Source organism: Salmo salar, chromosome ssa21 (genome assembly GCF_905237065.1).
Source record: "Salmo salar chromosome ssa21, Ssal_v3.1, whole genome shotgun sequence".
NCBI classification, from domain to species: domain Eukaryota; kingdom Metazoa; phylum Chordata; class Actinopteri; order Salmoniformes; family Salmonidae; genus Salmo; species Salmo salar.
The window spans coordinates 657,501-679,815 of record NC_059462.1 but is presented as its reverse complement, the minus strand read 5'-3'; the positions used below and the strand labels follow the sequence as shown (position 1 = coordinate 679,815).

The following is a 22,315-nucleotide window of genomic DNA, read 5'->3' as shown; positions in this document are numbered from 1 at the left end:
AATGTCCACCAGAGCTGTTGCCAGAAAATTCAATGTTAGTTTCCCTGCCATTGTTGTTTTAGAGAACTTGGCAGTTATGTCCAACAGGCTTCACAACCGCAGGCCTCGTAACCACGGGACCTCCACATCTGTCCTCACCAGGGTCTTGACATGCAGTTGGGCGTCGTAACCGACTTCAGCCGGCAAATGCTCACCTTAGATGGCCACTGGCATGCTGAAGTGTGCACTTCACGAATTAATCCCAGTATTCTCGTTATTGGTATTTTATTAAGATCCCCATTAGATGTTGCAAAAGCAGCAGCTACTCTTCCTGGGGTCCACACAAAACATGAACCAGAATGACAATACAGAACATCAAGACCTCAACTCAAGGACAGAACTACATTTTTTTTAAAGGCACACGTAGCCTATTAATACAAACTATCTAGGTTGGCGGTTTATTTGAGCAATAAGGGCTCTATATAATACTGTACTCTTTCTTGAATTTGAAAAGACCCCTGGTGGTGTGTGTGTGTGTCAGCTGACTCTGCAAACAATTTGGGATTTCCAACACAATGTTTCTTATAAAAAGAAGTCATGCAGTCAGTCTCTCAAGTCTTAGCCAAGAGACTGGCATGCATGGTATTTGTATCAGCCCTCTGATTACAATTAAGATAAAAATGTGCTGCTGTTCTGGGCCAGCTTAACTAGGTCTTCCCTTGCAGCATTGGACAATAATCAAGATTCGACAACTTGCTTTTTGGAGTGTGGTGTCAAAAAAGCAGAGCATCTCTTTATTACGGACAGACCTCTCCCCATCTTTACAACTATATGTTTTGACCATGACCGTTTACAATCTTAAGTAACGGCAAGTAATTTTGTCTCAACTTGTTCAACAGCCACACCATTCATTAGACTCAGCTGAGGTCTAGAACTTAAGGAATGATTTTTACAAATGTTCAGGACCAGTTTTACTGGCCACCCATTCCAAAACAGACTGCAACACTAAGGGTTTCAGTGACTTCATTAGCTGTGGTTGTTGATGCGTATATGGTTGACTCATCAGCAAACATGAACACACATGCTTTGTTTAATGCCAGTGACAGGTCATTGGTAAAAAGAGTAGAGGCCTAGAAAGCTGCCCTGCGGTACACCACACTTAACATGTTTTACATTATAGAAGCTTCCATTAAAGGAAACCCTTTGAGTATTATTAGATACAGTTGAAGTCGGAAGTTTACATACACCTTAGCCAAATACATTTAAAATCCTTTTTTCACAATTTCTTAGATTTAATTCTAGTTAAAATTCCTTGTCTATAAATATATAATTTGTGGAGTTGTTGAAAAATGAGTTTTAATGACTCCAACCTGAGTGTATGTAAACTTCCGACTTCAACTGTACAATACATGATCCATTGGTTATTAAAGAAACTATAAAACCCTGACAGAGGGTGCAAGAGAAATAAGTAATATATTCATATCAAACACACAGCATTTTATATACAGACACATTGGGACTTCCTTATCACATACTGAATAGTAAACAGTCAATGGTACTGTATGGCGTATACTGTACTGTTTAAGGTAATGTCATAACTTCTCTCCCCATGATGCAACCACTCACGCTAGACATAGCAAGTTACTTGACTGGAGGGACAAACATCCATAACAGAAAGCCAAGGATTAAAATCTAGGACAAATAATTACATTCAAAAACGAAATGTGCACCTGAATCACTTAGGTAGACTAACTCGTGCTAGCTACATCAAAACAGATGGATCACCAGACCATGATGCTCTCAATCTGCCCAATATTCACCCTCTTATCTCACTCCAAACTCTTCTAACAAAGTTATTTTATTTGTACAATATGAATATTCATATTTACATGTCATTTATATATATGCAATGTTATCTTTTTAAACTATATTGATTTATTTCCCATGTATTGCTTGATAAAATTGTAATGGTAGGTACATATCACATCAGAACCCTAAATCTCAAATTTGGGGTGGAAAAAAAATGCTTTGCGATCGGTACAGTCCAAATGACAAAATATTAGCAAAAGGAGACATTCCATGATGAACTTGTGTAATGGCAACACGTTTTGTTTTCTGTATGAAAATAAATTACTTATGGGGACAAAACCCCAAAAACAGTCTAACCACTGATATCTAGGAAATGTTACAACCCACTAAATCAACAGGCTTCATTCTTCCAACCAGTTACTTTCTCCCAACTAGTAGGCCTACTCTTTATAATTTTGGTATACATTTAAGGTGCTTACAACCATAACTAACCCCCAGAAACCATTTCTAAACTGAAATTAAGGATTTGTGAATCTGACAGGGATATAGATAGATATATCCATCTATAATAAACAACTGTACACCTTCACCGAACACTTCAAATAGCATACGGGTTTTGCTTTCTCTTGTACTCATCCTCACCTACACTTTGGCTACCCAGGAAACAGCCAGTAACTAAGTTCACTGGACCAGAAGACATGCCTAGTCTGGCACTAGCTAGTGATAAGCTAATTTGCTGCATTCAAGAACCTGATTTCACCCTTGATGTTCTAGATTAGAATTCTCCCAAGGAAATTCCATTCTGGGGAACCGGTCAGGATCGACAACTGAGAATATATCTAAAGTTACCAGTCCATATAGGTGCATCATGAATGAGTACAAGTAGCTTCACATCCCCGATTGCCCTTAGTGTGAAATGTCTGATATCATTTTAGATTCAGATTACTTTGAATCACTCTTTCATCTGTTAAATACAAACAATTGTGGCAACTGAAATTACTCAAACACCAACTATGTGTTGCAAAAATTGCAGAGTTCCTGTCCAATTCTTAGCCTGGCATCTTTTAGCTTATTCTGTTGTAGTGTCGGGTAGCATACCTCACAACATGCAGCTTCTAAATGTGGAAGACATTTCAGTTGTACAACTGACTAGGAATCCCCCTTTCCCTTCCCACCTACCCATCTCCACAAACAGTTCAAAGGGATTGAAAACCGACAAACAAAACAAAATCACAACCAGCCTAAAAGCCAGTGACCCAATTTACACTTTTAAAACACACTGGCTTCCAGTCCTCTCTCCACCTTTTAATGGTCTTTGAATTGATTGTCCAATGGACGTATAAGGAGTGTCTGAGCCACGAGTTGAGGACCAATGAAATCAGATACCCTCCCTCTCACAAAGTTTGTGTCATCACCCCCTTCATTTGAGGAAGACTGATAAAAATACAAATGTGTAAATGGTAAAATACCGTACACATTTAGTAATGACAGCATTTCCAAAATGTACGTTTTTCACGAGATTGTATTTAGAAATTTGTGAAAGGCAAACTGACAGCCGCAACCAACCATAGACATAAATCCATAGATGGCTGTTCCCATTCAAGTCAAGACTGGAAACCATTGCTAGTGTACCCATGAGTTAATCAGTCAAATGAACAGTCAAATTGCCAGGGTTATAGGTTAAAAAAAACTATTCTATGGATTATATGTCTATGGCCACAATGCAACAAGCTGTTCCACAGATAGGAGCGAGGAAAAAGATGCTCGTACAGTGATAAGCACACCAAAGACGGCACTTCTAAAAGCCTATTTCATACCATAGCCTGCTGAATTTCCCAGATTTCATTTTGATTTCGGCACAAATTAAAATGTGCCACTGACTCACCCATGGATGGACGTTTCAGCATTGTCTCAGTGAAGAGTTTGACTAACCATGGGCAGTTACAAGCCTGCTAGAGTTAGCGGCAGGTGGACAAGCAATATCCACCATCGTAGTATGGATGAAGCCTGACCTGGAATGTGAAGCTAACTGAAGCTGGTTAGCTTTATAAAAGCCTGAGTAGATCTATACTGAACAGAAATATAAACGCAACATGTAAAGTATTGGTCTTATGTTTCATGAGCTGAAATAAAAGATCCCAGAAATGTTCCATATGCACAAGCTTAATTCCCTCAAGTTGTGCCCAAATGTATTTAGATCCCCATTAGTGAGCATTTCTCCTTTGTCAAAATAATCCATCCACCTGACAGGTGTGGCATATCAAGTATCTGATTAAACAGCATGATCATTACACAGGTGCACCGTGTGCTGGGGACAATAAAAGGCCACGTTTTGTCACACAACACCACAAATGTCTCAAGTTGAGGGAGCGTGTTTGCAAGCCTCAATCCTGCAACTGTGCTGCCTGCTCATTCTGATTGGGTGGGCCTACCCATGGCTGCACCCCTGCCCAGTCATGTGAAATCCATAGATTAGGGCTTCAGTTATTTATTTTAATGATTATATGACTGGTAACTTAGTCAAATCGTTTAAATTGTTGCATGTTGTTTATATTTTTGTTCAGTATAGCTGGCCTCATAGTACACCACTCAGGATAATTGGGGCTACCTCTTCTTAAGAAGGTGTGCTGCAGTGCTGTGTAGTGGTGGCTGTCTTGTGTGGGCAGCAGGGGCTACAACCCCGGTCAAAATAGGGTTGGTGTTTTCTAACAGATGCGCTATATCAATAAAATCAGCCATAGCATAACTGTTTGTACCATGAGTTAACAAAAAAACTCCACCCTGTGTCCCTGACCAGTGTAGCCTCTTACGCCTGGGGGAGGGGTGTGCTCCTCTACCACAAAGCCATACAGTACAGAGTTTGGAAAACTAGACTGTGTTGATGCAAAATATCCCATAACAAGAACTTAATACATTTCATGGATGTGATCAATAGAAAATCTGGAAAATCAGTTTTGTCTGAGCTCTAGGAGACAGGTCAGTTTTAAATATACTGAACAAACATAACTGCAACAATTTCAAAGATTATACTGAGTTACAGTTCATATAAGGAAATAAGTCAATTTAAATCAATTCATTTCACATGACTGGGAATACAGATATAATATATCTGTTGGTCACAACAGATACATATTACGTGTGTAAAAAAATAAAAAATACAAAAATAAAAGCCATGGAAGAACTGGGACATTTTCAGCTTCCAGGAATTGTGTACTGATCCTTGCGACATGGGGTCGTGCATTATCATGCCTCAGGATCCCGTGACGGTATTTTTGATAAAATGCAATTGTGTTCGTTGTCCGTAGCGTATGCCTGCCCATACCATTACCCCACAGCTACCATGGGGCACTCCGTTTTCACAACGTTGAAATCTCTAAACCGCTCGCCCAAACGACACCATACATGTGGTCTGCGGTTGCGAGGTCGGTTGAGAATTAAACAAAATTCTCTGGCAACAGGTCTGGTTAACATTCTTGCAGTCAGCATGCTAATTGCACGTTTACTCAAAACTTGACATCTGTGGCATTGTGTACTGTGACAAGACTGCACATTTTAGAGAGTGGCCTTTTGCCCCCAGCACAAGGTGCACCTGTGTAATGACCATGCTGTTTAATCAGCTTCTTGATATGCCACACCTATCAGGAGGATGGATTATCTTGGCAAAGGAGAAATGCTCACTAACAGGGATCTACACAAATTTGTGGACAACATTTTCGAGAAATAAGCTTTTTGTGCATTTGGAACATTTCTGGGATCTTTTATTTCGGCTCATGATACATTGTAACACTTTACATGTTGCGTTCATATTGTTGTTCAGTGTATATGAATGGAGTATACAGTGAGAAAGGTAGGAATTCCTGATTAATCAGGAAAAATAACATCCCTGAAAAATTCCCATTTTAAATAGAACACGATTATCTTCGGTTGTTCCTTCGCTGCCAACATGGACACCACGGATGCTTCGAACAGAGTTTCAAGGTGGGAAAAAAAGAGAAAAGTATGTCAAACTGTGTACAGTAAATCCACAGCCCCCTTCAACGGCTCTACCAGGTGGGCATCATGTCGGGGAACCAGACACGGCCGAGGTGCTTTGACACCTCCCAGTGGATTTCGTCCAGGTTGTACTTGTGGTCGGGAATCAGCACCTCCTCCATGATGGACAGCTGGGACAACCTCCGACCGCACATCTTCACAAATTCCACGAACGCGCTGCACGACACCTCACACTCCCCAAGTCCAATGGCCGACAGCTGGGTGCAGCGGTTGGCGATGCGGATTAGCTCCTCGTCCAGCGGCCGCAGCCCGTTGGCGCACACCACCAACTCCACCAACCGGGGACAGTGGAGCCCCACGCGGCCCAGCACATCCTTACTGACTGAGCGACCAAAGTAGAGGTGGGTGATGGGGACTTCCTCCCTGAAGAAGGGGCCGAACTCGTCCTCGTAGAGGAAGAAGTACATAACCAGGTTGAACTTCGGCGAGTGGCACACCATAGCGTCCCAGCTGGACTTCTTGATGGTGTGGAAGTGCTGCCCGGGGTTCTCGCTGACCACATCAATGCGGAGATGCTCCAGGTGCACATGTTTCTCAGAGGAGAGGGCTAATAAGAGCTCGTCACTCAGCAGGTGGTAGTTCAGCGCCAGCTCCCTCAGGCCATGGCACTGGTCCGCCACACACAGGATACCTGCACACACAGCAAAGTTTGGTTTAGAAATATAGTCCTGTTATTACTCCAATTATAACATTATATGTCCATATTAATTCTAATTAGTTCAGTTTTAAATGGTGTAACACTAGAAGAGCCGAGACAGTCATTTTGACTGCATATGAAAGAAATTGAAATCTCTGCAATTTTTACATCATGCCCCCCTCAGTCCTTGACTTTTCCTAAATAAGTCTATTTAACACACATATAGTGAGAATTTTGATATCACAAACAGAAAATGTTATAAGCAGTTTTGATAGCTATATAGTATCAGAAAGAGCAGATTGAGGTTTCCAAAACACTAAGCCAAATAACAAAAAATTTAAGAGATGAGCTGTATTTCAAAACATCACTTAATCCAAGACCCAAGAATAACCGCTGTTCCTTTGCGCTCCAAAACGTGAGCACACAGATCGCCTACAGTAATAAACAAATGAAAATACGATCGTGTTCATTGAACAAAAAAAACGGTATTCTAATTTTAGCCAAGACCTTAAGAAACACAATGAAATGATTTATTTATCAGACTGTTGAAATCAGGGTTGGGCGGTGTACAGATTTCCATACTTTCACACCATGCCTGTGCCATCCCGGGATATACGGTATTACCGTAGCGCACACAAGGGGTGCTATTTTTTATTTTTCAAATGCAAAAAACCCCACAAAAACTTCACTTATCAGAATGCTAACAAGTACTAAGGAATTCACATAGCGGATGCTAGGTAAATGCTGACGAGGGCATGCAAACATTTACTACTAGGACAGACAACCCAGCTCATAAAGTTATGCAAGTATCTCAAAAGCAGTTTGCAGCATACACAAAACAAATATTAGGCAGCTGGGATCTTAATCCAGGAAGGGTTCTCTTTGCTGCTGTTACCATTAAGTTTGATCTCGCAAGCTAATGTTAGCCACTTAGCTAAATTCAGTTGGAGAGAATTTATTTGGCACATCTTAGATTGACTAAAACGCTCTTATCCAGAGCGACTTAGAGGAGCAATTAGGGTTAAATGCCTTGCTCAAGGACAGACAGATTTTTCACCTAGTCGGCTCGGGGATTCGAACCAGCAACCTTTTGGTTAATGGCTCAAAGCTCTTAATCACTAGGCTACCTACCGCCCACATAGTTAACTTAACCTGTCTGGGCTAGGGGGCAGTATTTTTCACGGCCGGATAAAAAAACGTACCCAATTTAAACAGGTTACTACTCTGGCTCAAACTAGAATATGCAGATTATTAGTAGATTTGGATAGAAAACACTCTGAAGTTTCTAAAACTGTTTGAATGGTGTCTGTGAGTATAACAGAACTCATATGGCAGGCAAAAACCTGAGAAAAAATCCAACCAGGAAGTGGATTTTAGTTTTTCAAGACTGGGCCTATTCAGTATACAGTGACTTAGGGTTCAATTTGCACTTCCTACGGCTTCCACTAGATGTCAACAGTCTTTAGAACGTGTTTCAGGCTTTTGCAGTCAACAGAGAGAGAACAAGACCTCCTGGAGTCTGATGACCGAGAGAATGACAGGCCACAATTAAGCGCATTCACATGAGGTAGCTGTGTTCCATAGCGTTTTTCAAGACATTGGAATCGTCCGGTTGGAATATTACTGAAGTTTTACGTTAAAAAGGCCCTAAAGATTGATGTTTTACAACGTTTGACATCTTTCAACGAACGTAAATATAACTTTTTGTCATGAAATTTTCGGCGCGCTTCCAACATTTAGAGTAGCTTACTGAATGCGCATAAATTATGGACTTTATCTAACAAAACAACATTTATTGTGGACCTGGGATTCCTGGAAGTGCCTTCTGATGAAGATCATCAAAGGTAAGTGAATATTTCTAATGCTATTTATGATTTTAGATGACTCCAAAATGGCGGGTATCTGTATTGCCTGGTGTATTTTTCTGAGCTCAGTACTCAGATTATTGCAAAGTGTGCTTTTTTTAAATCTGTCACAGCGGTTGCATAAAGGAGATGTTCATCTATAATTCTTTGAATAACAGTTTAATATTTTATCAACGTTTATGATGTATTTTTGTAAATTGTTGTGCTGATTCACCGGCAGTATTGGAGGCAAAAAAAATTCTGAACGTCACGCGCCAATGTAAAATGCTCTTTTTGGATATAAATATGAACTTTATCGAACAAAACATACATGTATTGTGTAACATAATGTCTTAGGAGTGTCATCTGATGAAGATCGTCAAAGGTTAGTGCTTCATTTTGCTGGGTTTTGGGTTTTGACACGTCCTTGCTTGGAAAATGGCTGTGTGATTATTTTTGTCTTTGTACTCTCCTAACAATCTGTTTTGCTTTCGCTGTAAATCCTTTTTGAAATCGGACAATGTGGTTACATCAAGGAGACGTGCATCTTTAAAATGGTGTAAAATAGTCGTATGTTTGAGAAAATTGAATTATGACATTTTGTTGTTTTTCAATTTGCCGCCCTGATATTTCACTGGCTGTGTCCCGCAGGTGGGACTCTACTGTCCCACCTAGCCCATAGAAGTTAATAGTTATAAGAAACTCAGCAAAAAAAGAAACGTCCCTATTTTTCAAAGACATTTCATAAAAATCCAAATAACTTCACAGATCTTCATTGTGAAGGGTTTAAACACTGTTTCCCATGCTTGTTCAATGAACAATGAACATTTATTTACCTGTGGAACGGTCGTTAAGGCACTAACAGCTTACAGATGGTAGGCAATTAAGGTCCCAGTTATGAAAACTTAGGACACTAAAAAAGCCTTTCTACTGACTCAAAAACACCAAAAGAAAGATTCCCAGGGTCCCTGCTCATCTGCGTGAACATGTCTTAGGCATGCTGCAAGGAGGCATGAGGACTGCAGATGTGGCCAGGGTAATAAAATGCAATGTCCGTACTGTGAGATGCCTAAGACAGCGCTACAGGGAGACAGGACGTCTGATCGTCCTCGCAGTGGCAGACCACGTGTAATAACACCTGCACAGGATCGGTACATCCGAACATCACACCTGCGGGACAGGTACAGGATGGCAACAACAACTGCCTGAGTTACACCAGGAACGCACAATCCCTCCATCAGTGCTCAGACTGTCCGCAATAGGCTGAGAAAGGCTGGACTGAGGGCTTGTAGGCCTGTTGTAAGGCAGGTCCTCACCAGATATCACCGGCAACAACATCGCCTATGGGCACAAACCCACCATCGCTGGACCAGACAGGACTGGCAAAAAGTGCTCTTCACTGACGAGTCGCGGTTTTGTCTCACCAGGGGTGATGGTCGGATTCACATTTATCGTCGAAGGAATGAGCGTTACACCAAGGCCTATACTCTGGAGCGGGATCGATTTGGAGGTGGAGGGTCCGTTATGGTCTGGGGCGGTGTGTCACAGCATCATCGGACTGAGCTTATCATTATTGCAGGCAAACTCAACGCTGTGCGTTACAGGGAAGACATCCTCCTCCCTCATGTGGTACCCTTCCTGCAGGCTCATCCTGACATGACCCTCCAGCATGACAATGCCACCAGCCATACTGCTCGTTCTGTGTGTGATTTCCTACAAGACAGGAATCCCAGTGTTCTGCCATGGCCAGCGAAGAGCCCGGACCTCAATCCCATTGAGCACGTCTGGGACCTGTTGGATCAAAGGGTGAGGGCTAGGGCCATTCCCCCCCAGAAATGTCTGGGAACTTGCAGATGCCTTGGTGGAAGAGTGGGGTAACATCTCACAGCAAGAACTTGCAAATCTGGTGCAGTTCATGAGGAGATGCACTGCAGTACTTAATGCAGCTGGTGGCCACACCAGATACGGACTGTTACTTTTGATTTATTTTGACCCCCCCCCCTTTGTTCAGGGACACATTGTTCCATTTCTGTTAGTCACATGTCTGTGGAACTTGTTCAGTTTGTCTCAGTTGTTGAATCTTATGTTCATACAAATATTTACACGGGTTAAGTTCGCTGAAAATAACACGCAGTTGACAGTGAGAGGACATTTCTTTTTTTGCTGAGTTTATATAGCTGGCAAACAGTAGTGAATTTCATACAAGTGTAACTTTATCACCTCACTTAAGTTGCGCTGCAGGAGTGACTCGCCTCACGAAGCTCCCATTTTCCTCATTGTGCTTCTTTCTAAACAAACACATGACTGGCTAAAACCGCTGTTTTGGAAAACTAGTACCGGTAAGCTTCATTAATAAAAAAGGATAAATGCGATCTGCTTATCTATTATCTAGTGCACATTGACTGCAGGTATTTACTTAAAGTACTAATATTCAAAGCCCCAAAAAAGTAACTTAACAAAATGCTAACAAATAATAAGGAATCCTCAAAGACAATGCTAACGACCACATTGCAAACATTTTGTACAGTTCCTGACCTAAACTATACAAGTAACTCAAAAATGCTACTCAGTTTGCTGCACGCACAAAATGAATATTAACCAGCAAGGCTCTTGATACAGGAGGGAATTATCTGCTGTTACCAAGTGAATGCTTGATTATCGAAGAAGCTAATCATTTACCAGTAAATTAGCAATCACATTTTTTTTTTCACCTTTATTTAACCAGGTAGGCTAGTTGAGAACAAGTTCTCATTTGCAACTGCGACCTGGCCAAGATAAAGCGCAGCAATTCGACACATACAACACAGAGTTACGCATGGAATAAACAAAACATACAGTCAATAATACAGTAGAACAAAAGAAAACAAAAAGTCTATATTCAGTGAGTGCAAATGAGGTAGGTTAAGGCAATAAATAGGCCATGGTGGCAAAGTAATTACAATATAGCAATTAAACACTGGAATGGTAGATGTGCAGAAGATGAATGTGCAAGTAGAGATACTGGGGTGCAAAGGAGCAAGATAAATACAGTATGGGAATGAGGTAGGTAGATAGATGGGCTGTTTACAGATGGGCTATGTACAGGTGCAGTGATCTGTGAGCTGCTCTGACAGCTGGTGCTTAAAGCTAGTGAGGGAGATATGAGTCTCCAGTTTCAGAGATTTTTGCAGTTCGTTCCAGTCATTGGCATTAGAGAACTGGAAGGAAAGACGACCAAAGGAGGAATTGGCTTTGGGGGTGACAAGAGAGATATACCTGCTGGAGCGCGTGCTACGAGTGGGTGCTGCTATGGTGACCAGTGAGCTGAGATAAGGCAGGGCTTTACCTAGCAGAGACTTGTAGATAACCTGTAGCCAGTTGATTTGGCGACGAGTATGAAGCGAGGGCCAACCAATGAGAGCATACAGGTTGCAATGGTGGGTAGTGTATGGGCTTTGGTGACAAAACGGATGGCACTGTGACTGACTGCATCCAGTTTGTTGAGTAGAGCGTTGGAGGCTATTTTATAGATGACATCACCGAAGTCGAGGATCGGTAGGATGGTCAGTTTTACGAGGGTATGTTTGGCAGCATGAGTGAAGGATGCTTTGTTGCGAAATAGGAAGCCAATTCTAGATTTAACTTTGGATTGGAGATGTTTGATGTGAGTCTGGAAGGAGAGTTTACAGTCTAACCAGACACCCAGGTATTTGTAGTTGTCCACGTATTCTAAGTCAGAGCCGTCCAGAGTAGTGATGCTGGACGGGCAAGCAGGTGCTGGTAGCGATCGGTTGAATAGCATGCAATTAGTTTTACTTGTGTTTAAGAGCAGTTGGAGGCCACGGAAGGAGTGTTGTATGGCATTGAAGCTCGTCTGGGGGTTTGTTAACACAGTGTCCAAAGAGGGGCCAGAAATATACAGAATGGTGTCGTCTGCGTAGAGGTGGATCAGAGAATCACCAGCAGCAAGAGCAACATCATTGATGTATACAGAGAAGAGAGTCGGCCCGAGAATTGAACCCTGTGGCACACCCAGAGACTGCCAGAGGTCTGGACAACAGGCCCTCCGATTTGACACACTGAACTCTATCAGAGAAGTATTTGCTGAGCATTTCGCACATTTTAGACAGTCAACTTAATAGTTAGAAGATATCTAACTGGCAAACATTTAGTTGTGAATTCCATGCTGTAATTAGATCACCTGTTCGCATGCTTCACACAAGGCTCCGGTCTCTTGTCGTTGTGTATTTGTAAACAAACACCACGTGACTACAGTAAACAACATAATAATGTGACAGAATGCAATGGTCTTTATCTCCTAACGTATTGCACAAGTTGACTGCACGTATTTACTTATAAAAGGTAGCTTCAAATATTCAAATTTCTAAAACAACTTCAAAGAAATAGTTTCAACAACATTGAAAAACCATCCAGTGGCTTTTTCCAAAATACCCCCGGTATACGCTATACCGCCCAAGCCTAGTTAGAACGTTGCAGTCAAAATGGCTGCTCATTGGGAAAGGGAGGATACCTTGTCAGTTGCACAACTGAAATGTGTCTTCCGCATTTTAACCCAACCCCTCTGAATTAGAGTGGTGCGGGGGGCTGCCTTAAATCGGCATCCACGTCTTCGGCGCCCGGGGAACTGCCTTGCTCAGGGGCAGAACACTACACCAATGAGGGGGGTAGTGAGACCAGGCAGTTTAACCTCTTACATCTAGACGTTCCGCTAGCGGAACACCTGCTCCAATATCCAATGATAGGCGTGGCGCGAATTACAAATTCCTCAAAAATACAAAAACTTCAATTTTTCAAACATATGACTATTTCACAGCATTTTAAAGACAAGACTCTCCTTTATCTAACCACACTGTCCGATTTCAAAAAGGCTTTACAGCGAAAGCAAAACATTAGATTATGTCAGCAGAGTACCAAGCCAGAAATAATCAGACACCCATTTTTCAAGCTAGCATATAATGTCACAAAAACCCAGAAGACAGCTAAATGCAGCACTAACCTTTGATGATCTTCATCAGATGACACACCTAGGACATTATGTTATACAATACATGCATGTTTTGTTCAATCAAGTTCATATTTATATCAAAAAACAGCTTTTTACATTAGCATGTGACGTTCAGAACTAGCATACCCCCCGCAAATTTCCGGGGAATTTGCTAACAATTTACTAAATTACTCACGATAAACGTTCACAAAAAGCATAACAATTATTTTAAGAATTATAGATACGGAACTCCTCTATGCACTCGATATGTCCGATTTTAAATTAGCTTTTTGGTGAAAGCACATTTTGCAATATTCTAAGTACATAGCCCAGCCATCACGGGCTAGCTATTTAGACACCCGGCAAGTTTAGCCTTCACCAATATCAGATTTACTATTATAAAAGTTTGATTACCTTTTGTTATCTTCGTCAGAATGCACTCCCAGGACTGCTACTTCAATAACAAATGTTGGTTTGGTCCAAAATAATCCATCGTTATATCCGAATAGCGGCGTTTTGTTCGTGCGTCCCAGACACTATCAGAAATGGTAAATCAGGGTCGCGCGCATGGCGCAATTCGTGACAAAAAATGTCTAAATATTCCATTACCGTACTTCGAAGCATGTCAACCACTGTTTAAAATCAATTTTTATGCAATTTATCTCGTAAAAAAGCGATAATATTCCGACCGGGAATCTCCTTTTCGGCAAACAGAGGAAAAATCACAAAGATGGGGGCGGCCAGGGCACACGCCTAAGCCCACAGTCCCTTGATCGGCCACTTGAGAAAGGCGATAATGTGTTTCAGCCTGGGGCTGGGATGACGACATTCTGTTTTTTCCCGGGCTCTGAGCGCCCATGGAAGACGTAGGAAGTGTCACGTTAGAGCAGAGATCCTTTGTAAAAGATAGAGATGGCAAAGAAGTTCAAGAAATGGTCAGACAGGCCACTTCCTGTAAAGGAATCTCTCAGGTTTTGACCTGCCATTTGAGTTCTGTTATACTCACAGACACCATTCAAACAGTTTTAGAAACTTTGGAGTGTTTTCAATCCAAAGCCAATAATTATATGCATATTCTAGTTACTGGGCAGGAGTAGTAACCAGATTAAATCGGGTACGTTTTTTATCCAGCCGTGAAAATACTGCCCCCTAGCCATAACAGGTTAAGTGTTAATGAGGGCTTTCACTGTTGTGCCCAAGGTTTTTGGTTTGAAACTACAGATATGAAGGTAGCTCACTTAAACGTTGAAACAATCAAAGCTCTTTACAGGCAGATGCCAGGGCTCTCCAACTCTCGTCCTGGAAGGCCGAAACACTTCTGGTTTAATTCAGACCGAAGACATCAGGTGAGTGCAATTAAATGTAAATTCCACCACTTTTCATAACTCCAGCACCATACCAGTGTCTACATATGTAAAAACGGTGTGTTTCTATGATCTGTGGTTAAAAAATGCTTCTGTGACATCACAAGGTACGATAAAAAAATACATTTAAAAAAAGCGTGATTATCAAGACCGGCAACTAGTTTCTAGCCAGAGGGAGGGTATTTTCTTGCAGTCTTTTTAAAATGTAACTTTTGATGATGTCATCGGGTAGAACTTGAGGTTGAAAAGTGGTGGAGTTTTCCTTTAACTACTAGGTAGAAACAAAAACTAGAAGTGTTTTGGCCCTCCAGGACCGGCGTTAAAAAGCCCTGTTACAGATTGAAAAGTTTCAGACACATTTTTTATCAGACACATTTTGACCATTGAGGGGAATAAGAGCTCAGACATAAAAGCCATTATCTATAAATAGTAGGCTTACCAGAGAAAAACATCTGGATTCAACTAAATAAACAGCCCTTACCAGAGCTGGCTATTTAAGTGGGTCCAGGAAAAATCTATGATATGGTTAAGAATAGAGCACACTCATTCCGCCTACAATGAATTTGGCTTTTGTAGTTTACTGTGGTTTGTAGATTACTATTGGTCTGAAATAAGCCATTAAAAGGAGAATTGACAAATTAATTCAGAAGCCTCTTGGAAGTCTGATTGAGGACCTTATTACTGATAAACAGGGCCTAAAATTAACATATTGATCCACCAGCCTCTGTGGCAGGTAGATTTACAAATCTACCAGCCACTCAATATTTTTTACCAGCCAAAATACTTTTTTTTGTTACAATTTCAACAACAAAACACATGAGCATGCTTTGTAATGTTTCTAAAGTAATGTGGTATATTGTTTAATAAAACTTTGTGACCCAAGTCTTTGAACCAAAATATGTTCACCTTCCCCTTTAAAGGACGGGAGGTTACCGTGGTAACAAGTAAATTAGACCAACTTATGCATGTGCGCAGCACTTCTAAAAATTAATCTTTCACTCAGCTCTTCACGTGCCCACAGCCCCCAGCCAAGCAGTGTTGCAGAGCGAGGTGGGACAGGTTAGATCAGTGGTCACCAACCTTTTGAGTCAAAATGCAAGCTGAGATCTACTGCTATGAATTGTTCTTTTTTTAAACAAACGTAAACCTTTTCAACATTAACCTATTAAAACAGGTCTGTAGCAATGAGGTTTGTAGTAGGCTATATGCCCAATAAATGCATTATGACTGCATATTGGCTATCCTTGAAGTGCATTGCCAATGTTTATCTTCAGACCATTTAGAAATGATATTTAAACATTTTAGGTACACTACATGACCAAAGGTATTTGGACATCTGCTCGTGAACCATCTCATTCCAAAATCATCGGCAATAATATGGAGTTGGTCCCCCCTTTGCTGCTATAATAGCGTCCACTCTTCTCGGAAGGCTTTCCACTAGATGTTGCAACATTGCTGCAGGGACTTGCTTCCATTCAGCTACAAGAACATTAGTGAGGTCGGGCACTGATGGGTGATTAGGCCTGGCTCACAGTCGGCGTTCCAATTCATCCCCATTTTGTTTGATGAGGTTGAGGTCAGGGCTCTGTGCAGGCCAGACAAGTTCTTCCACACTGTTCTCGACAAAACATTTCTGTATCGACCTCGCTTTGTGCACAGGGGCATTGTCATGCTGAAACAAGAAAGGGCTTTCCCCAAACTGTTGCCACAAAGTTAGAAGCACAGAATCATCTAGAACGTCATTGTATGCTGTAGCTTTAAGATTTCCCTTTACGGGAACTATGGGGCCTAGCCCGAACCATGAAAAGCAGCTCCAGACCATTATTCCTCCTCCACCAAACTTTACAGTTGTCACTATGCATTGGGGCAGGTAGTGTTCTCCTGGCATCCGCCAAACCCAGATTCGTACGTCGGACTGCCAGATGGTGAAGCGTGCGTCATCACTTCAGAGAACGCGTTTCCACTGCTCCAGAGTCTAATGGCGGTGAGCTTTACGCAACTCCAGCCGACGCTTGGCGTTGCACATGGTGATCTTAGGCTTGTGTGCGGCTGCTATGGAAACCCATTTCATGAAACTCCCGACAAACAGTTATTAATGCTGACGTTGCGTCCAGAGGCAGTTTGGAACTCGGTATTGAGTATTGCAACAGAGGACAGACGATTTTTACACGCTACACGCTTCAGTACTCAGCGGTCCAGTTCTGTGCGCTTGTGGCGTCTACCACTTCACAGCTGAGCCATTGTTGCTCGTAGACGTTTCCACTTCACAATAACAGCTCTAGCAGAGCATAAATTTGACGAACTGACTGACATCCTATGACGCTGCCATGTTGAAAGTCACTGAGCTCTACAGTAAGGCCATTCTACTGCCAATGCTTGTCTATGGAGATTGCATGGCTGTGTGGTCGATTTTATAATAATTCAGCAACATGTGCTGCTGAAATAGCAAAATCCACAAATTTGAAGGCGTGTCCACATACTTTTGTATATATATATGATCACACCTGTAATTGATCATCTGTTGTATTACTTTTGAGGCACAGCTGAGTGAACATAATTTGCTTTATTTTACTGGACTGATGGCCTGCATCTGATTTTGAGGGGAGGGAGTAATCAGCAGTGAGGCTGCCTCTACTAACTCACCGTCCTCTCCGCTCTCCCTCCCGCCATTGACAAAAAGGGGACTCTGTCTTCCAGCTGATGGCAAAACTCAAGTCGCACTGCATTATTTCTGCCTCATGCACCAATTAATGTTAATCCGATGTCCAGATAAAGTGAAATATTACTCAAAATAAAAAATATATAAAAAAAGAGACAAGTTTATAATAATAACGCAAGCTTATCGAAACACTTTGCTATACTCATTCATTGCAGTTGCAGTGTTGGTTGTAGCACATTTTATGGCTTATAAACATGTCGACAGTGCTGAATAACAAACATGAAATGACTCAAAAACAGCAGTGCTTTGGTTTTAAAAGTTTTGAAATCTCACAGTATCAACTTTGCTGTGCACTCAAGGCTTATTTTTATAGTCTATGGCTGGAAGAAACTGTGCAGACACGGTGATCTAAGCTATTTGATTGGCCAGCGGTAGTCCTGTAGGTGCACTTGATTTGCTCTCTGGGCCTCCTGGGTAGGCAGAGTTCTACCTTCAGACACATGAAATGGTTCAAAATGTGAACACTTTGCCTTCCCGACACTACGGTTGCTGAATCAAGTGCACCTACCGCCAACAGCACGAAACAAATAAAACAAAAAATAGAAACGCCAAGGCTTAATCATAGTTTTTTTTTACTGAAATGTTTGGTGATTGACTAGGAATGCTTTGGAGATCGACCAGTCGATCGCTACCAATGGGTTGGCAACCACTGCTATAGAGGCTTCTTTTTTCTTTGACTTTCTTTGACGATTAATTTACCAGCTATGAAACAAAACGGCAGAAATACTTTGAAAACGGCTCCTGCAGCATTTATTTTGCTATAAATGTGATCATACTTCACTATTTTTATTCACAAATGCAAGTGAAATGCTCAGACTGTGAAGCCCTGACCACTTGCCAATGTGGCTGGTGAAATAGACACCTTACCCGCCAATGCCAAAATATTCCCGCATTTGGCACGTGGCTGGTGTTCATTTTAGGCCCTGCTGATGAATGCGTTTGGTATTTCTGTTTTGAATTTCTTAATTGAAGTGTATATTTTTGTAATTACAAGTCTCATGTGTAAAAGAGGCCTTGGCCTCAGCATTGGGAGGGGGGGGCGGATCATACCAAGGATCATTTAACTATTTGATTTTGAATTTTAGGACCCCTTAAGGTATCAAACAAATTAATAAAAAATGCGTTGATTAAACACTTAATTTACTTGGCCTTATTACAATTAGCCCATAGAAATGCATTGAATAACAGCTTCATATATGGATAAACATAGTCCAAAACATTTCTAAAGAAAGTCTGTTCTGAAGTGTCTATCCTATATCGGAGAAATATACTGCTCAAAAAAATAAAGGGAACACTTAAACAACACATCCTAGATCTGAATGAAAGAAATAATCTTATTAAATACTTTTTTCTTTACATAGTTGAATGTGCTGACAACAAAATCACACAAAAATAATCAATGGAAATCCAATTTATCAACCCATGGAGGTCGGATTTGGAGTCACACTCAAAATTAAAGTGGAAAACCACACTACAGGCTGATCCAACTTTGATGTAATGTCCTTAAAACAAGTCAAAATGAGGCTCAGGAGTGTGTGTGGCCTCCACGTGCCTGTATGACCTCCCTACAACTGCTGGGCATGCTCCTGATGAGGTGGCGGATGGTCTCCTGAGGGATCTCCTCCCAGACCTGGACTAAAGCATCCGCCAACTCCTGGACAGTCTGTGGTGCAACGTGGCGTTGGTGGATGGAGCGAGACATGATGTCCCAGATGTGCTCAATTGGATTCAGGTCTGGGGAACGGGCGGGCCAGTCCATAGCATCAATGCCTTGCTCTTGCAGGAACTGCTGACACACTCCAGCCACATGAGGTCTAGCATTGTCTTGCATTAGGAGGAACCCAGGGCCAACTGCACCAGCATATGGTCTCACAAGGGGTCTGAGGATCTCATCTCGGTACCTAATGGCAGTCAGGCTACCTCTGGCGAGCCATGGAGGGCTGTGCGGCCCCCCAAAGAACTGCCACCCCACACCATGACTGACCCACCGCCAAACCGGTCATGCTGGAGGATGTTGCAGGCAGCAGAACGTTCTCCACGGCGTCTCCAGACTCTGTCACGTCTGTCACATGCTCAGTGTGAACCTGCTTTCATCTGTGAAGAGCACAGGGCGCCAGTGGCGAATTTGCCAATCTTGGTGTTCTGCACGGTGTTGGGCTGTAAGCACAACCCCCACCTGTGGACGTCGGGCCCTCATACCACCCTCATGGAGTCTGTTTCTGACCGTTTGAGCAGACACATGCACATTTGTGGCCTGCTGGAGGTCATTTTGCAGGGCTCTGGCAGTGCTTCTCCTGCTCCTCCTTGCACAAAGGCGGAGGTAGCGGTCCTGCTGCTGGGTTGTTGCCCTCCTACGGCCTCCTCCACGTCTCCTGATGTACTGGCCTGTCTCCTGGTAGCGCCTCCATGCTCTGGACACTACGCTGACAGACACAGCAAACCTTCTTGCCATAGCTCGCATTGATGTGCCATCCTGGATGAGCTGCACTACCTGAGCCACTTGTGTGGGTTGTAGACTCCGTCTCATGCTACCACTAGAGTGAAAGCACCGCCAGCATTCAAAAGTGACCAAAACATCAGCCAGGAAGCATAGGAACTGAGAAGTGGTCTGTGGTCCCCGCCTGCAGAACCACTCCTTTATTGGGGGTGTCTTGCTAATTGCCTATAATTTCCACCTGTTGTCTATTCCATTTGCACAACAGCATGTGAAATGTATTGTCAATCAGTGTTGCTTCCTAAGTGGACAGTTTGATTTCACAGAAGTGTGATTGACTTGGAGTTACATTGTGTTGTTTAAGTGTTCCCTTTATTTTTTTGAGCAGTGTATAACAGATTTTTTTTACATGTATTTAACCCCTCCTTTTAACCACTAAACTGTCTCCATATATACTTCCATTCATTTTTTAAACAGAGTTGGCACTTATTGAGTGCCTAATCAGGAGTCGACTGTATGGCGTTGCTAAGGGACCATTCATCAATGGAATAATCCATTCTAGGGCTCGTTCAATGACCATAAACTCAGACAAGCACCCTACCTGCAGGGGAGACATGAGGGCAGCTGCTCATCTTCAACATCCTCAGCGTGTCGCTGTTGTTGGCCACCAGGACCTTCAGGGACGGGTCATCCACCGGTGTGTCGTCGATCTTCAGAGATGACAGAGACTTGGAGTTGACAAACACCACCGTCAGGGCCGAGATGAAATGAGACTAAAGGAGGAAAACAATCAGTCAACAGGTAAATAAAATGGATGATTGCAGGTGTAGGGTATAACAAAGACCCAAAATCGTCAAAACATTGCACTAAATTCCAGAGCATCAATACACAGTGGACTGTTTAATGAAATTACCTTGAAAGAATGAATGGAGAATGTGTTCAGGTTGAACTGGCTGCACGCTCCACTGTATAATTACAGGCTCAGTGTAAACTGTGGAATTTTGACCTTTAAAACGGGAGCCAAAAGCTAATGGACAATCAAATCCTAGTTACAGAATTGTATTCACAATCGAGATTACACATTAGTATGCCAACCATTGTCATGGAACATTTGGTACCAACATGGAGGACAGTTTCCTGAACACTGTAAATATACAGTGCATTCAGAAAATATTCAGACCCCTTGAATTTTTCCACATTTTGTTACAGCCTTATTCTAAATTGGATTAAATTGTCCCCCCCATCAATCGACACAAAATACCCCACAATGACAAATCAAAAACAGGTTACACATTTTTGCAAATGTATGAAATTAAATCAAACGGAAATATGACATTTACATAAGTATTCAGACCCTTTTTACTCAGTACTTTGTTGAAGCACCGTTGGCAGCGATTTAAACCTTGAGTCTTCTTGGGTGTGATGCTACAAGCTTGGCACACCTGTATTTGGGGAGTTCCTCCCATTCTTCTCTGCAGATCCTCACAAGCTCTGCACAGCTATTTTCAGGTCTCTCCAGAGATGTTCAATCGGGGTCAAGTCCGGACTCTGGCTGGCCCACTCAAGGACAGCAGAGACTTGTCCTGAAGCCACTCCTGCATTGTCATGGCTGTGTGCTTAGGGTTGTTGTCGTGTTGGAAGGTAAACCTTCGCCCCAGTCTGAAGTTCTGAGCAGATTTTCATCAAGGATCTCTACTTTTCTCCGTTCATCTTTCCCTCAATCCTGACTGGTCTCCCAGTCCCTGCCACTGAAAAACATCCCCACAGCATGATGTTGCCACCACCATGATCCGTAGGGATGGCACCAGGTTTCCTCCAGACATGACACTTGGCATTCAGGCCAAAGAGTTCTTGGTTTTATCAGACCAGAGAATCGTGTTTCTCATGGTCTAAGAGTCCTTTAGGTGCCTTTTGGCAAACTCCAAGTGGGCTGTCATGTGCCTTTTACTGAGGATTGGCTTCTGTCTGGCCACTCTACCTTAAAAGACCTGATTGGTGGAGTGCTGCAGAGATGGTTGTCCTTCTAGAAGGTTCTCCCATCTCCACAGAGAAACTCTGGAGCGCTGTCAGAGTGGCCATTGGGTTCTTGGTCACCTCCCTGACCAAGGCCCTTCTCCCCGATTGCTCAATTTGGCCAGGAGGCCAGCTCTAGGAAGAGTCTTGGTTCCTAATTCTTTCCATTTAACCTCTTACATCTAGACGTTCCACTAGCGGAACACCTGCTCCAATATCCAATGATAGGCGTGGCACGAATTACAAATTCCTCAAAAATACAAAAACTTCAATTTTTCAAACATATGACTTTTTCACAGCATTTTAAAGATAAGACTCTCCTTTATCTAACCACACTGTCCGATTTCAAAAAGGCTTTACAACGAAAGCAAAACATTAGATTATGTCAGCAGAGTACCAAGCCAGAAATAATCAGACACCCATTTTTCAAGCTAGCATATAATGTCACAAAAACCCAGAAGACAGCTAAATGCAGCACT

The 22,315-nt window shown here is 42.3% G+C and overlaps 1 protein-coding gene across 3 annotated transcripts in view; it reads right to left on the bottom strand.

Annotated features, from left to right (window-relative positions):
• Positions 1 to 247: 247 nt before the first annotated feature.
• The window catches only part of fbxl3a (F-box and leucine-rich repeat protein 3a), a 37,911-nt gene continuing 15,843 nt past the window's right edge, over positions 248 to 22,315 (bottom strand). For all 3 annotated transcript variants that reach the window (XM_014163765.2, XM_045704974.1, XM_045704975.1), the window contains 2 exons: positions 20,425 to 20,596; positions 248 to 6,472 (listed from right to left, as the gene is read on the bottom strand). In XM_014163765.2, the coding sequence (XP_014019240.1) occupies positions 5,832 to 6,472; positions 20,425 to 20,596 (813 nt within the window). In that variant the 3' untranslated portion in view covers positions 248 to 5,831. The remainder of the gene's footprint in view (positions 6,473 to 20,424; positions 20,597 to 22,315) is intronic.